We start from the raw sequence: 14,758 nt of genomic DNA, 5'->3' as shown, positions 1-14,758 counted from the left end.
AGGCTGTGGGTCAGCAGGTAGGACAGTCCTGGAAGACTCAGAGAGGCAGGGACAACGCCCAGCATATCATACCACTCCTGACACTGCTACAGGGAATAAGCCCCAAGATGGGACATGATTCTGGCCCTTTACAAGGTCAATACAGCTCCTATCAGGGACACATAAAGGGAAAAGTCTACAGGGAGAAATTCTGTGTTCTTCTGGCCTTCAGTCTTCCATGTCAGTGAATTTTCTCTTTGCGTAGTTCTGAACCAGGTTGGAAGCTGTGAGCTGAGATGCCTGCCCCTTCTCCCAACACTGAAAGTCATTCAGTCCTTTCTGCCCTGTTTGAAACAAGCCTCTCTCCATCTCGTCTAGCCGGGCCACGAGTGCCGACGTGTCTTCATTGTAAGCATTCTGGGAAGAATCCATGATGCGGCGGAAACGTCCAACAAATGTCTGAAGAAGAAGTGCCAGAGAGAAATCAGATACATTTTTTTAAATCCCTGAACACTTAAAGGCAAGAATTTGGTTTGGGATTCAGTCAGAAGGAGGTCTGAGCCTCCTCTGCCTATCACCTGTGATCAACCATAACCCCTTTCTTATTTCCAGGATTTCCTGTTGGTTCCAACTCTTAGCAAGCAAATATAAAGAGCAGCACACAAGTCATAGGTACATGCATATGTAATAGGCAAACACAGCCTAACTGTAGGCTGACCTAGAATAACAATACACTGATCGCATAAATCATACACTCCCCTGGGTAAGAGTAACATCTGGTGGCCAGCACAGCTATCTCCTGAGTCATGTGCAATGCCATAGGTTTTCATGTCAGTTACTTGCCTGCAGGAGAGAATGGGAGATGTCAGCATTCTCTGGACTGTCAAAATGCAGGAGCTGGGAGCCGAACCCATAGAAATGTGGTCCCATTTTGTGGAGGTCCACCACGTTGGCGTCTGCACTGAACACAGTCCTCCAACCCTCCTGGTAGATCTTGGGAAGTTCCACTGAAAGAATCCGCCGCTTGTTGTCAAAAAGTCCCTTTGCCAGCCACAAAGGGAGTTCAAGCTTTGTGCCCTGTATCACAGAGGATTGTAGGTTTTAAAGACAAGTAACATAGTAAATGTGTTACTATGCACGTGATCTGAGAGAATGAATGAATATCAGTACTGCCTGTTCTCTCTAGGGGAATGACTGCCAAACACAGAAGATGTAGTTGTGACTTAAGAAATGAACTGTGTGGGCTGAAGTTTTATGTCATGATGGAACGGAGAGAGAAAAAGCATTTATACCAAAAAGAGAGTGAAGAACAAAAATGTGACACAAAGGGAAGGCTTTCCTAACTAACGTAAATAAAAACTAGCCAATTGCAGAAAATAGAAGGTGGAAAAAATGTTATGCAAAAGAAGCATTACTAGAGATAAAGAGGGACCTTTGATAATAAAATGGTCATTAAATCTATTAGAAAAATAGAAATATCTGTCTAAATTAACAGAAGTAAAAGGAAAAATGACAAATCTACAATCATCATGGGAGATTTTAACATCTCTCTTTTCGATAAATGAGAAGTAGCAAACAAAAAACCAATAACAACATAGACAATCTAAACAAAACAAATAAAAACTTAACCTAATTTATGTATAGATTATGTACTGCAGACCATGCCTTCACAATATCGAACTTTTCAAGCACATCGCTGTTGTTTAGTTGCTAAGTCATGTTCAACTCTTTTGTGACCCCGTGGACTGTAGCCTGCCAGGCTCCTCTCTCCATGGGATTTCCCAGGCAAGAATACTGGAATGGGTTGCCATTTCCTTCTCCTGGGCATCTTCCTGGCCCAGGAATCGAACCTGAGTCTCCTGCCATGGCACATGGATTTGTTACTGCTGATCCACAGGGAAGCCCTTTCAAGCACAAACTGAATGGTTATCTTATGCTGCCATTTAAAGCAAATGCTAACTTTCAAAAAACTGAAATCATTCAGACTATGTTGTTGGGCCACTGTGGAACTAAGCCAGAAATCAAAATCCAAACTGTACATAGCAAAGTCCCCAGATGTTTGGACCTAAGCACCAGTCTTCTTAATAATTCATGAGTCAAAGAAGAATTCATAGTGAAAATCAGAAAACCAAATTAAAACTTATGAAATGTAGTTAAAGCTACAGGAAAAGCACAGCTAAAAATGTAAAAAAGAAAGCTGAAAAATCAATGACCTAGGTACCCATCTCAAAATGTGAATGGTTGCAAGAGAACAAAGAAAATTAAGCCCAAAGAAAATAGAAGGAAAGAACTAATTAAGATAAGAACTAAATGACCTAAAAATGAAGGTACAAATGAGAAAGCTGACAGAGCCATTATTTAGTTCTTATAAAAGACTGCTACAAGTGATAAACTCCTAGTGAGAAATTATGATCTTTCTTAAGAGATCATAATTTCTCAATATCAAGAATAAAAAGCAGGACACAGCTATAATTGTACAGATGTTTAAAAGATAGTAAAAGGATATTCTGAACAACACTATACCACTATATTTGAAAATTTAGGTGAAACAGTCAAATTCCCAGGGTGGAAAAACCATGTACCAAGAGTAAAACCAGAATAGAAAATCTGATAGCCCTGTGTCTATGAATGAAATGAAATATATCAGTAAAAACCTTCCTACACAAATCTCCCACGCAGAAGAATCCTAAATAGTATATGTAGACATTGCGCCCTCAAAGAAGGGGACCGTAACTCCCCTCTCCTTAAGTATAGCTGTACATATGACTTCCTTCCAGAGAGAACAGTCTGGAAGGTGGAAAAGCAGAGTAACTTTACAATGAAGAATCCTGACAAATCCCACATAGCTCAAGTGATCAAGGTTCCTATCAACACAAGTCCCGCTGATGGCAGGTACCCTTGTTAAGATGTGGTAAAAATGGCACTTCGCCTCTATGGTCTTCCACCTCAACACAGTCTAATCATGAGAAAACCAGCAGACAAATCCCAAATGAGGAATATTCTCAACAAAATACCTCACCAGCACTCCACAAAACTCTTGGTCATTAAAACCAAGGAAAGTCTGATAAACTGTCAAAGCCAAGAGGAGCCTAAGGACACACAATTACTAAATGCAATTTGGTGTCCTGGATGGGAACCTGGAACAGAAAAAGGACATTAAGTAAAAACGAAGGAAATATGAATAAAATATGGATGGTACACCTCTGTTTATCAGTGTGTAAGAGAACCAAGTAATTAAGTACTCTAATGGAAAGTCAAAACATAATGTCTAAATGTTTAAAAACTCAAGATAAATTTAAGAACATTAATTAGAAGTATGGAGGTGAATTTTGAAGAGATTGTGAAAAAAGGAGACAGATCCTGTAGAAATGGAAAGGACACGAGGGAGAGCAAGGCAAGGTCTCCTATTTTTTTCTATAAATCTTTAGGTATTATTTGGCTTTTTAAACTTTGCATATGTCTCACTTTGATAAAAATAACTCAAAATAGACCAAACAAAAAACCCTTCTAAACAAAACTTGGGTTAAATACGAAATAAAAAATAACCATATGGGACTTCCCTGGTGGTCTAGTGGCTAAGACTCCAAGCTCCCACTGCGGGTGGGGGGCGGGTTCCATCCCTGGTCAGGGAACCAGATCCCACATGCCAAAACTAAGGGTTCGCACATGGCAACTAAGACCCCCAACGCAGCCAAATAAATATTTAAAAACAAGAACCATTACAAGCCATGTTCCTGGGACAAACTCGAACTTGAAGTCATGCAGTTCTAAGTTCGAATCCCAGTTCACCACTTACAATAGGACCCTGGCACCCTGGCCAAGAAACCCAACATATCTGGGCTTCAATTTCTTTATGTGTAACAACATCTGAATATAGGGCTGTGAAAGGACTAAAGGAGTAATAGATCCCTGCACTAAAAGCTCTCAGGAAATGGTTGCTGATGCCATCATCATTTCAGGAACGAATATAGCAATTTGCAGCTCCCAGACATCATTTGCTCCTACAGAAACCAAAACTGTTGTTTTGCTTTAAGGCAAAAAGTGATCAGAACCCTGGTCCGTAGGCGCCGATCCTTAAGCATCAACACACACCGGGTGAAAACACACTGCTGAATTTGGATAGTTTCAGAAAAGAAATCCGTGTTGGAGGGACCCTGACGACCCAGTATAAATTTAGTTTCCGCAGAGGTCGCGAACGCGGGGGGGGTGGGAGTTGGGCGCGCGGCGAACAGGACTCAGCGCTCGGCTCGGCCTCCCTGTACTGTAAAACTACAAATCCCAGAGGGCATCGCGCCCGGCTACGCGGCGCCCCAGAGCCCGCAAGTCCTACTTGGAGTTGTAGTCTTTCCAGACGGGATCGCTTACCTCCGGGATCGCATTGTCAGTCTCGGCCCCTCCGCTCCGGTCTAGGAAGAAAGCGCCCAGGCGCGGCATGGGGATCTCCGTGCGCACCGAGAGCTTCTCGTGGGACATCAGAATGTCGTCCAAGGAAAGAAAATGCTCCTGAGGACCCAGCGCACCCGACTCCACCCGGAAATAAGCCTCGGACATGGCGGCGGCTTGAGTGTCTCCGTTTCCACTCTCGTGATTCGGGAGACCTCCTGGAGTCAGGGATGTAAAAAGAGGAGGCTGCTGAGGCTGGTCAGGATTGTGAAGGTTGAGGAGGTGGCCGCGGCAGTCAGACTGGATTCAAACTCTTTTCCCGCGCCCGCGGACGGGCCAGACGGGAGCAGTCGATCCAGGCTGGTCTGCCCAGACAGAAGCAATCGACAAAGTCTGCGGATTTGGTTCTGCGCGACCCAGAGGAGGAGGAGCAGTACTTGGCTCCGCCCAAAGTGTTTTTTTTTTTCAGGAGTGTAGCCCGGTGTGAGAACTTTAAATAAAACTGGAGATTGCTTTGAAGCTGCAAAATGCATTTGCACTAGATCGTGGTCCTTTAAATGTTTATATGAAATTTAAAACATTTTGCAACACACTTGGGGGCTTCATTGCACCCTCCCTCTCTGACCTGATCCAGTCTGAATTTACATTTTGTCAGTCTCTGTGAATCTCTGTTAATGCTGGTACTTGAAAGAAACATAGAGCAGAACTCTAGCACTAGCCCCAGATAATTATTATGGACTATTTGTAGTATTTTGGAGTGGGTATAGATTACAGTGGGAGGGAAGGTCCTGAGGCTGCGTAAGAACCTCCCAGTTCGTCTTATTTGCTATCTCTTTTTATGGCTCTCATTTTAAATCCTTAAAAGAGGAAATCTGATCGGCCCAATTCATCTCTTTCAGGCAGGTCACACTGGTCACAGGTGACCAGCCTCTCTATAGAGTGGTTGCCTGTGACCAGGGCCATTACTGCTCCGGGGGAGAGGGACAGGGAGGGGTCATGTTACATGGTACCAGACTTGGGGGCGTCACTCAGTCAGGGCTCTGGGTGGTGGCAGAGTGTTGAGAGAGGCACTACATAACTTATTCATAAAAGACATTTTCTGGGGCAACTAGAGCTATCAACAGAGGGTTCATGGGAAAGGAATGTGCATTACTCATGTTTTTTATTTTATACTTTACGATGCTTTGACATTTTAGGCCCTTGTAGCCCTGGGAAGAACTGTTCATTTGAGGATGAGCTAATTCTGGGAGTAATAAACAACTTGCCTTCCATGGACAAAGCAACTGATCCAAAGCCCATATCCCAACCACTTCCTTTATCTAACTCCCACATACCAAGCCAATATTTCCCCTTCCCTAAATCACCCCAGGGCCAAGTACTGGACAATTAGAGACCAACCTGATTCCAAATACCCAATCCTAAGTTTGCTCAAATTTATCTATTCTACCTCACCTATTTCTTCCCACAGAAACCACCCTAAACTCTGGGCCATCTTCTCCCCTCCCTCCTTCAGCCTCCTGACTGAACCTAGTGCTTCCCCAGGTGGCCCTGCATGGCTTGATGTATGCCCCTTTCTCTTGGGAACTGTGAGTAATAAAACTTCTTTCAGTGGCATTGACCACTCTGTGCAATCATTCAGTGACCAATGGAAGTTAAACCCTGAGCATCACCCAAACAAGAGGCACTGGGGGAGTGGACTGAATAATGGAAAGCCTTGGGTGCTATTCTAAGAGGTTTAGGCTATTCCATAGGAAACAGGAGAAAAAGTAAGGCTTTTGAGCAAGTAAGGACATATATTTGGGCTTTAAAAAGCATATCCTGGCAGTGAAGAAGGGAGAGGTCTGAGGCAGGGAAGCTGTGTTGGATATCACAGTGGTAAAGAATTCGCCTGCCAATGCAGGAGATGTGGGTTCTATCCCAGGCCGGGCTACAGTCCATGGGGCTGCAAAGAGTCAGACACAACGGAGCATACACACACACAGGGCAGTACCTGGCAAGTAGTTGGACACAGGAATGAAAGGACAGAGATGGTCAGAGATAATCCAGGTTTCTAACTTGGTCAGCTAGGTGGATGGAGGTGACACTGATAGCTGTACAGAGCACAGGCAGTTTGAGGCAAAGTATGAGTTCGAGTTTGCACTTATGGAGTCCAGAAGCTGCTGAACAGGCAGGTCCACAGTCCAGTGGAAAAATCTGCCTTGAACTTTTAGTTGTCTGTTCAGTATTTGGTGACAGTTATCTAAGAGCCTTTTTCTTTACTTTTTTTTTTTTTGGTCCGCACCACACAGCTTGAGGGATCTTAGCTCTCCTACCAAGGATTGAACTCATGCCCTTGGCAGTGGAAGCACAGAACCCTAACCACTGGACCACCAGTGTTATCTATTTTGTGGTAGTTATATGAGAGTCTTTTTTAAAAAATCATATCTTAAATGTTCAGTTTGCTACACTATCGAATACCAAAATAAAGAGTTACTAGCCAAAACTTTTAATTTCTCTGGTGAAATGGTTGTAGGACACTGAATATAGTTTGGGGTAGAAATATAAGTTAATTTGTCTAATTGAAGGCATGGCAGGTTATTTGCTGACAAAGATAGCAAGCTATTTTTCACATTGAAACAGTTGAGATGGATGCTTAATGATCTATCAGTGCCAAAGAAAGGGATTACTTTTGTGAAGAGACCAGAATATTGGCTCTAAACTCAAATACCACAGTTATTTTGATCCTAAGGTAATAGGCCACCATTTAAAATAAAATCAGAATATCTTGTTTTCTTATTTAATGTCATGGCTCATCGGGAAACTGTTATTCATTGTTTGTATGTTTTTTCTCCATTTAGTCTGTTTTCTCCTTGAACTAATAAGTGAATAAGTCACAAAAAGGGAAATGAGTGCAAGTTTGAACTTATGATGCTAAACAGTTGCATTAATTCTTTGACAAAAGTGGCACCAAGTTTTCTCAAGTATAGATCTGTTTATAGCCTAAATTTTAAGAGCCGGGCTTCCCTTGTGGCTCAGCTGGTAAAGAATCTGCCTGCAATGCGGAAAACCTGGGTTTGATCCCTGGGTTGGAAAGATCCCCTGGAGAAGGGCTAGGCTACCCACTCCAGTATCTGGCCTGGAGAATTCCATGGACTATATAGTCCATTGGGTCGCAAAGAGCTGGACACGACTAAGTGACTTTCACTTTCACTTTTAAGAGCCAGCGATGCTTCTCTTCTCTAAGAAAGCTTCTGTTTCTTAGTACCAGTCTATGTACCAGAATTACATCACACAGAGTTTCAGTATACCTATAATATTCAAAGTATAATCAGTATATTTACAATATATGGAATTTCAGTCTTCTGAAAAGTATCTGCTGAATCCCTGAAAAGCAGAGTAATTTTTCTACTGTAATCATTTCAAGATTGGAGAATTATAGAACTGGATTGTAGAACTGTATGACATACACAGACTCTAAAAAAATTTTTTATTTTTGATATGGACCATTTTAAAGTCTTTACTGAATTTGTTACAATATTGCTTCTGGTTTGGTTTTTAGTTTATGATTCTTTTTTTTTTTTTTGGCTGAGAGTTATAGATCAGCCCTGGGATTTCTTTGGAAGGAATGACGCTAAAGCTGAAACTCCAGTACTTTGGCCACCTCATGCGAAGAGCTGACTCATTGGAAAAGACTCCGATGCTGGGAGGGATTGGGGGCAGGAGGAGAAGGGGATGACAGAGGATGAGATGGCTGGATGGCATCACTGACTCGATGGACGTGAATCTGAGCGAACTCCGGGAGTTGGTGATGGACAGGGAGGCCTGGCATGCTGCGATTCATGGGATCACAAAGAGTCGGACATGACTGAGCGACTGAACTGAACTGAACTGAACTGTATGGGATCTTACCTCCCTAACCAGGGATCGAACCTGCATGCTCTGCTTTGGAAGTGAAGTCCTAACCACTAGGCTGCCAGGGAAATCCCTACACAGATTGTAGATAAAGCAAAACAATTTGCAGCTTTAATTTTTTTTTTAATACCAGTACTTTCTTTTTTGTATTTCTTTTTAGACTCTTTGGTGGTTGTTTTTTTTTTTTTTTTTCTGAATACCAATGCTTTCTAAATTTCTTCCTTTGAGTTGGGGAGGCTGTGGTGCAACTAATAGAAATCCAAATCCAGGCGGTAGTGGGTTGGAGAGGACCTACAGGGGTGGGTTAAGGAAGCCATCCTTCCAGCTGATTGCTTAGCCAGTACTTACACCCTGTTACTGGTCCATCACTGAATGCTGCCTCTGCCTTCACAATATTTCTAGAATCTGATGACTGCTTATCACTCTGGTCCAGGCCATCATCATCTCTTGCCTAGATTGTTCCATAGCTTCCTATCTAGTCTTGCTTCTGCCAATGGCTTCCTTACTGTTCCTTGAAACCCTAGGCACACTCATTCATTCCTCAGGGCTTTGCCCTGTCTGTTCCTTGTCCCTAGATCGCCTTTCTCTCATATTTCCACATGGCTGGTCCCATTCAGAGTTTCCTCCAAAGTCACCTTGAATAAATGCAGCTCTAGCCAAGTAACCAAGGCCTTCCCTAGCCAGCCTACCTACAGTTTTAAACCTCCTCCACAGACACCCAGTATCCCCTCCCTTTTCCCCCCAGCACTGACCACTCAATAACACCTTGCATATTTTGCTTATTTACCTTGCTCACTGTCACCCGTACTAGAACCTTAGATCAGTGAGGGCAGGATTCTTTCTGGTGTATATTTCACTGGTGTATCCCTGCTGCTCAGTGCATGGTGTGCTGTGTGCTGTGCTTAGTCGCTCAGTCGTGTCTGACTCTGTGCGACCCCATGGACTGTAGCCCACCAGGCTCCTCTGTCCCTGGGATTCTCCAGGCAAGAATACTGCAGTCGGTTGCCATGCCCTCCTCCAGGGGATCTTCCCGACCCAGGGATGGAACCCAGGTCTCCCGCATTGCAGGCAGATTCTTTACCATCTCAGCCACCATGGTAGGCACTTCCTAAATATTTATTGCTATATATATATATATAAACATATATATATATCAATATATATTATCTATATATAAATAAACTTTATTTATAGTAGTGATATTATTTTCCCCAACCTCTGGGATCTAATGTCTGATGACCTGAGGCAGAGCTGATGTAATAATAATAGAAATAAAGTGCACAATAAATGTAATGTGCTTGAATCATCCCGAAACCATCCCCACTTCCCATCTCCCCGACCCCCCTCCCCCAAGTCCATGGAAAAGTTGTCTTCCACAAAACTGGTCCCTGGTGCCAGAAAGATTGGGGGGCTGCTGCTTTAAAACATGAGATGAAAATAATGAATCAGTTTTAAATAAAAAGTAGTACAAGTGCAGATATCACAACAGTCATAGAGAGTAGCTGTGAAACATTGAAAACACTGGCTTTAAGTGGTTAAATATAGTTTGCCAATGTACTGGTTCAGCCACATCTAACTTTCTACATCCATGAGCTCCAGTCATTCCAGTGCCACAGTGGAAGCTCATTGACAAGGTTTTGCTCACTTATTAATACACTTGTTAAAGTTGGGTGAATGCTTAGGTAGAGAGCAGACAAGATTTAGGGAGCTCCCTGGTGGTCCAGTGGCTAAGATTCAGAGCTCCCATTGCAGGGGGTGTGGGTTGGATCCCTGGTCAGGGACCTAGATCTCACCTGCTGAAACTAAGACCTGGAGCAGCCAAATACATTAAATAAATGCTATTTTTTTTTAATGTAGAGAAGATTTTAAATGGCTTGGCATAGTTTCCTACCTATGAGACATGCCTAGTAGCCATTAATGCTCAGTTGGTGTGTAACTCTGGGATCCAACAGGCCTGGGTAGAGTCCAACTTCCAACACTTTAACTGGCTCTGGACCTTGGGTGAGTTATTTACCAGAAGCTTAGCTCCTCCATCTGTAAAATGGGGATAATATATATGATAGAACTGGAATGAATGAGCCAGTCTTCAAAGAGCACTTAGTTCAGGGCCTGGACTATAGTAAGGGTTCAATAACTATCCTCCTTATCATCATTATTCATACACATTTATTCACTGCTGTAACCTCAGCATCCCAAACGATACTTGGTACATAGCAAGCACTCAATAAAATTTGTTAAGTAACTGTCATCGTTCATGATTGTCATCCTTGATCAAGGCTTGACTACACGTGCTCCCTGCCCCCCCCAATTCAAGTTTCTAAATGTACTTGAAAATGATAAATGTTATTCTTCAAATTTCCCCTGCAAACATTGCTAGAATTTAGCTCTTGTGAGTTCAAATTCTTAAACTTTTTTGATTTCTAAATTACAGTACTATGTTTGAAACCTTATTATATAAGGTTAATGGATTTAAATCACTGGAGTTCATTTTTACATAATTTAAATGTTCTCTTGGTTGAGCTGTTTCTTGAGCACTGCTTCAAAACGCCTTCAATGAGATCAAAATAAATTGATGGGCATAATGCGACCTTATGTGTGGGTAGCTCTAATTTTAGATTCTTCCCACCATCTTCAGCAGAAATCGTAAATCTATCTTATATATTCAGAGACTTTGTCTCTGTGTATGTCACCCTCTTAACTTGGCAAAGGAGCAGACATCACATCATTCTAATAGAGGTAACTCATTTAGTCCAACTTTTCTTGTTCTGTGTTCCCAGCTCCACAAAAATACCCTTTTCTCCCATTCCTTTCTAATTATCTTTTTCTGGTAATTTGTTATGTAATTTAATTCGTGATCTGAGAGCCAGAGTTTTTCTCAGTCCGAAGGTAGTGGACTGGTAAGCAAATCTATTAGTTTGAGGGGCATACAGGAGAAGTACGGCTGTCATTTATTCACTAAGAGGTTCAGATGTCGGACTTCCCTGTGGTCCAGTAGTTAGGAGTCCACCTGCCAAAGCAGGGCACGCGGATTCAATCCTTGGTCTGGGGAGATCCCACATACCTCCAGGCAACTAAGGCAGTGTGCTGCAACTACCCAAGTTGGCATGTCCTGGAGCCCGTGCTGCACAACAAGAGAAGCCACCTCAATGAGAAGCCTGTACACGCAACTAAGAGTAGCCCTGCTCACCACAACTAGAGAAAGCCTGTGCACAGCAACAAAGGCTCAATACAACCCTAAATAAATAAATATTTTTTTAAAAAAGATGTTCAGATGCCTATTAGATGCCCTGGGGCTGCCGACAAGACTGCATAGACTGATATGAAATGTTCTGGGCTGTTAAGGAGGATGGTGCCTAGTGGAGAAAATAGTAACATAGGTGATAAAAGTGATAGAAAAAGTGAAAAGTGTTAGTCATCCAGTTGTGTCTGACTCTTAGTGACCCTATGGACTGTAGCCCACCAGGTTCCTCTGTTCATAGGATTCTCCAGGCAAGAATACTGGAGTGGGTTGCCATCTCCAGGGGATCTTCCTGACCCAGGGATCAAACCCGGCTCTCCTGCCTTGCAGGGAATTCTTCACTGTCTGAGCTAGCAGGGAAGACCAACAGAGCCCTGTACAAAATGTAGAAGTTCAGAAGGACTGGGGGGATTCTGACGTGGGCAGAAGAGGGGTTTACAAAGGTTTTACAGAGGAAGGGGTATCAGAAGGCGGCCTTCAAGAGTGAGTAAGACTTTTCCAGCAGGCACACAAGTGCAAGGAGAGGTCAGCCCAGACCCAAGGATCAACTTCTAGTGAAGATGTGGATTAGGAGGGCAGGAATAGAGACACAGATGTAGAGAACGGACTCGTGGGAAGGAGCGGGAAAAGGAGAGGGTGGGACAGATTGTGAGAATAGCATTGACATGTATATACTACCATGTGTAAAATGGACAGCTAGTGAGAAGCTGCTGTATAATACAGGGAGCTCAGCTCAGTGCTCTGTGATGACCTAGAGGAGGAGAGGGAAGGCTCAAGAGGGAGGGATATGTGTATACATATGGCTGATTCACACTGTTGAGCAGCAGAAACACAACACTGTAAATCAATTATACTCCAATTTTAAAAAAAGAAAGAAAAAGATGTGGGATTGTGGAAGTTCAGGACCAAACTTCTCTTCTTCCAGACTTGTCCCTCCTTTTGCCTTGCATATCCTGGTTAATGGCTCTGCCGTCTGCCTGATGACCTGTATCTTCATACGACAAATAACAGGAAAATCCAGTTCAAACTGGCTTAAGTAACAAGGGATTCTAGACTCTAAAACAGGAGTCTAAGAGTTCATGGTTGATTGGTCCAACAGCCCAAGGATGTTACTAAGAATCTAATTGTTGCTTTGCTCTGTACATAGGTACATCCAGTTATGGATCATTCCCCTGGGGTCACAAAATGTTTGCAATTAAGTCTGGTCTGCAGGGTCTTTATTTTTGTCCAAAACAAGGAGATCATTGGGTTTCAATAGAGAATTCTGACATTCATCCTCACTGGCAGGTTTAGATCACATACCCCTGAACCCCAAACTACTGTGAGAGCAATGGAGTAAGCTAATTAGTGTAAGTCAGTCGAGGCCCTGGAGAAGGAAATGGCAGTATTCTTGCCTAGGAAATGCCATGGACAGAGGAGACTGGCGGGCTACAGTCCACGGGGTCACAAAGAGTCAGACACAGCTGAGCATTCATGCAGGCGCTCATGGCCCACCTTTAAAGCTGGAAGGGGGTCAGTCTCCTTCAAGCACATGGGCTGCACAACAGGGGAAACTGAAGGCCAACTTCTCCATGATAATCTAGACAGTTTTAGGGAAGGGGGAGCTGAGGAGTAGAACAAATACCTACCGCAGTCACTGCCCAATCCAGGACGCTGGGAAGAATTCAGTATTACTTCTCCTCTCACATTCCTATATCCAACCTTTCAGTAGATTCTGCTGAGTCTACCTTTTTTCATTCTTTTGCCTATAAAGTTGCCTTTATTCAATCCCTCATCACTTCTCACCTGTACTCTCAGAATGCTTCCTGACCAGGTTTCCTCCGCCTCTTCTCTCTCCTTCTTTCAAAGTTCCTTTGCACTACTGTCACAGTGATCTTTCTAACCCAGAGATCTGATCCTGTTGATCCTGTTACTCCCCTGATCACAATCCAAACAGCTTCCCATTGGTTATGGAATAAATTCTTAAAAAAAAAAAATTATTTGGCTATGCCAGGTCTCAGTTGCGGCACACAGGATCTTTCGTTTCTTCAGCCTCGGCTTGCAGTTGTGGCGTGTGAGATCTAGTTCCCTGACCAGGGATTGAACCTGGCTCCCTGCATGGGGATCGAGGAGTGTTAGCCATTGGACTACCAGATAAGTCCCTCAGTTATAGAATAAATTCTAAACTCCTTGCTCCGTCATACATGTCTTCCATGATCTGCGTATTAGCTTGCTAAGACAACCACAACAAAATTCCACAGACTGAGTGGCTTAAACAACAGAAAAGTTCTCACTGTACTGGAGGCTGAAAGTCCAAGATCAAGGTGTCGGCGGGGGTGATTTCTCCTGAGGCCTCTCTCCTTGGTTGCAGATGATGTCGTCATATGGCCTTTCCTCTATGCATCCCTGGTGTTTCTTTCTTATAAGGACACTGGCCATACTGCATTAGGGTCTCCCCCCAGGTGGCACCATTGGTAAAGAACCTGCCTGCCCGTGCAGGAGGCGTTAGAGATGTGGGTTTGATCCCCAGGTCAAGAAGATCCTCTGGAAAAGGAAATGGCAACCCACTCCAGTATTCTTGTCTGGAAAATCCCACGGGCAGAGGAGCCTGGTGGGTTCCTCCTGTCCAACTCTTTTCGACCCCATGGACTGTAGCCCACCAGGCTCCTCTGTCCATAGGATTTTCCAGGCAAGAAAACTGGAGTGGGTTGCATTTCTTTTTCCATGGGATCTTCCTGACCCGGGGATCGAACCCACATCTCGTGTCTCCGGCATTGCAGGTAGATTCTTTACCTCTGAGCCACCTGGAAAGCCTAATTTGATTAATACCAGGCAGTAATAAGCTGGTTTCCATTTCCATCTGCAGCTAATTTCTCATTGTTACCCAATGATACAGTTTCCAAGAGTGAAGATTAGCTGGAGATGGCTGATTGAACACAGCCATACACACCACCCTTCCTATTTCCTGCCTCACATGTTCTTAAGGATCCCTGCTGTATTTCATGTCTCTACATGAAACCCATAAAAACATAGGAAAGCAATAAAGAGTGCCACCAGAAGAGCAGATTATACATGAATTCCTATGAGATAGAAAGCAGATGGGATCAGATTGATAGAAAAACTGGAGCAAAGAAAAACACAGCTTAAACATGGATGGGGGAAAAAAAAACTACTACCAAAGAAACTAGAACATTTGGGGGATATTCTAAGCTCAGTCAACAGACACCTGGAACTGGAGGAGGTGCTGGGGTAAGAGATGGGACATCTGTATGCATGAAACCCAGATCA

The 14,758-nt window shown here is 43.4% G+C and overlaps 1 protein-coding gene across 1 annotated transcript; it reads right to left on the bottom strand.

Moving 5' to 3' along the window:
• Positions 1–207: 207 nt before the first annotated feature.
• Positions 208–4,530, bottom strand: GINS3 (GINS complex subunit 3). The gene is made up of 3 exons (XM_052656663.1): positions 4,345–4,530; positions 823–1,056; positions 208–438 (listed from the first exon to the last, which is right to left on the bottom strand). The coding sequence occupies exons 1-3, from the start codon at positions 4,528–4,530 to the stop codon at positions 208–210; spliced, it is 651 nt and encodes a 216-aa protein (XP_052512623.1).
• Between the last annotated feature and the right edge of the window lie 10,228 nt (positions 4,531–14,758).

Source organism: Budorcas taxicolor, chromosome 18, assembly GCF_023091745.1.
Source record: "Budorcas taxicolor isolate Tak-1 chromosome 18, Takin1.1, whole genome shotgun sequence".
NCBI classification, from domain to species: Eukaryota; Metazoa; Chordata; class Mammalia; order Artiodactyla; family Bovidae; genus Budorcas; species Budorcas taxicolor.
The sequence above is the reverse complement of the archived record's forward strand: the minus strand, read 5'-3'. Positions and strand labels throughout refer to the sequence as shown.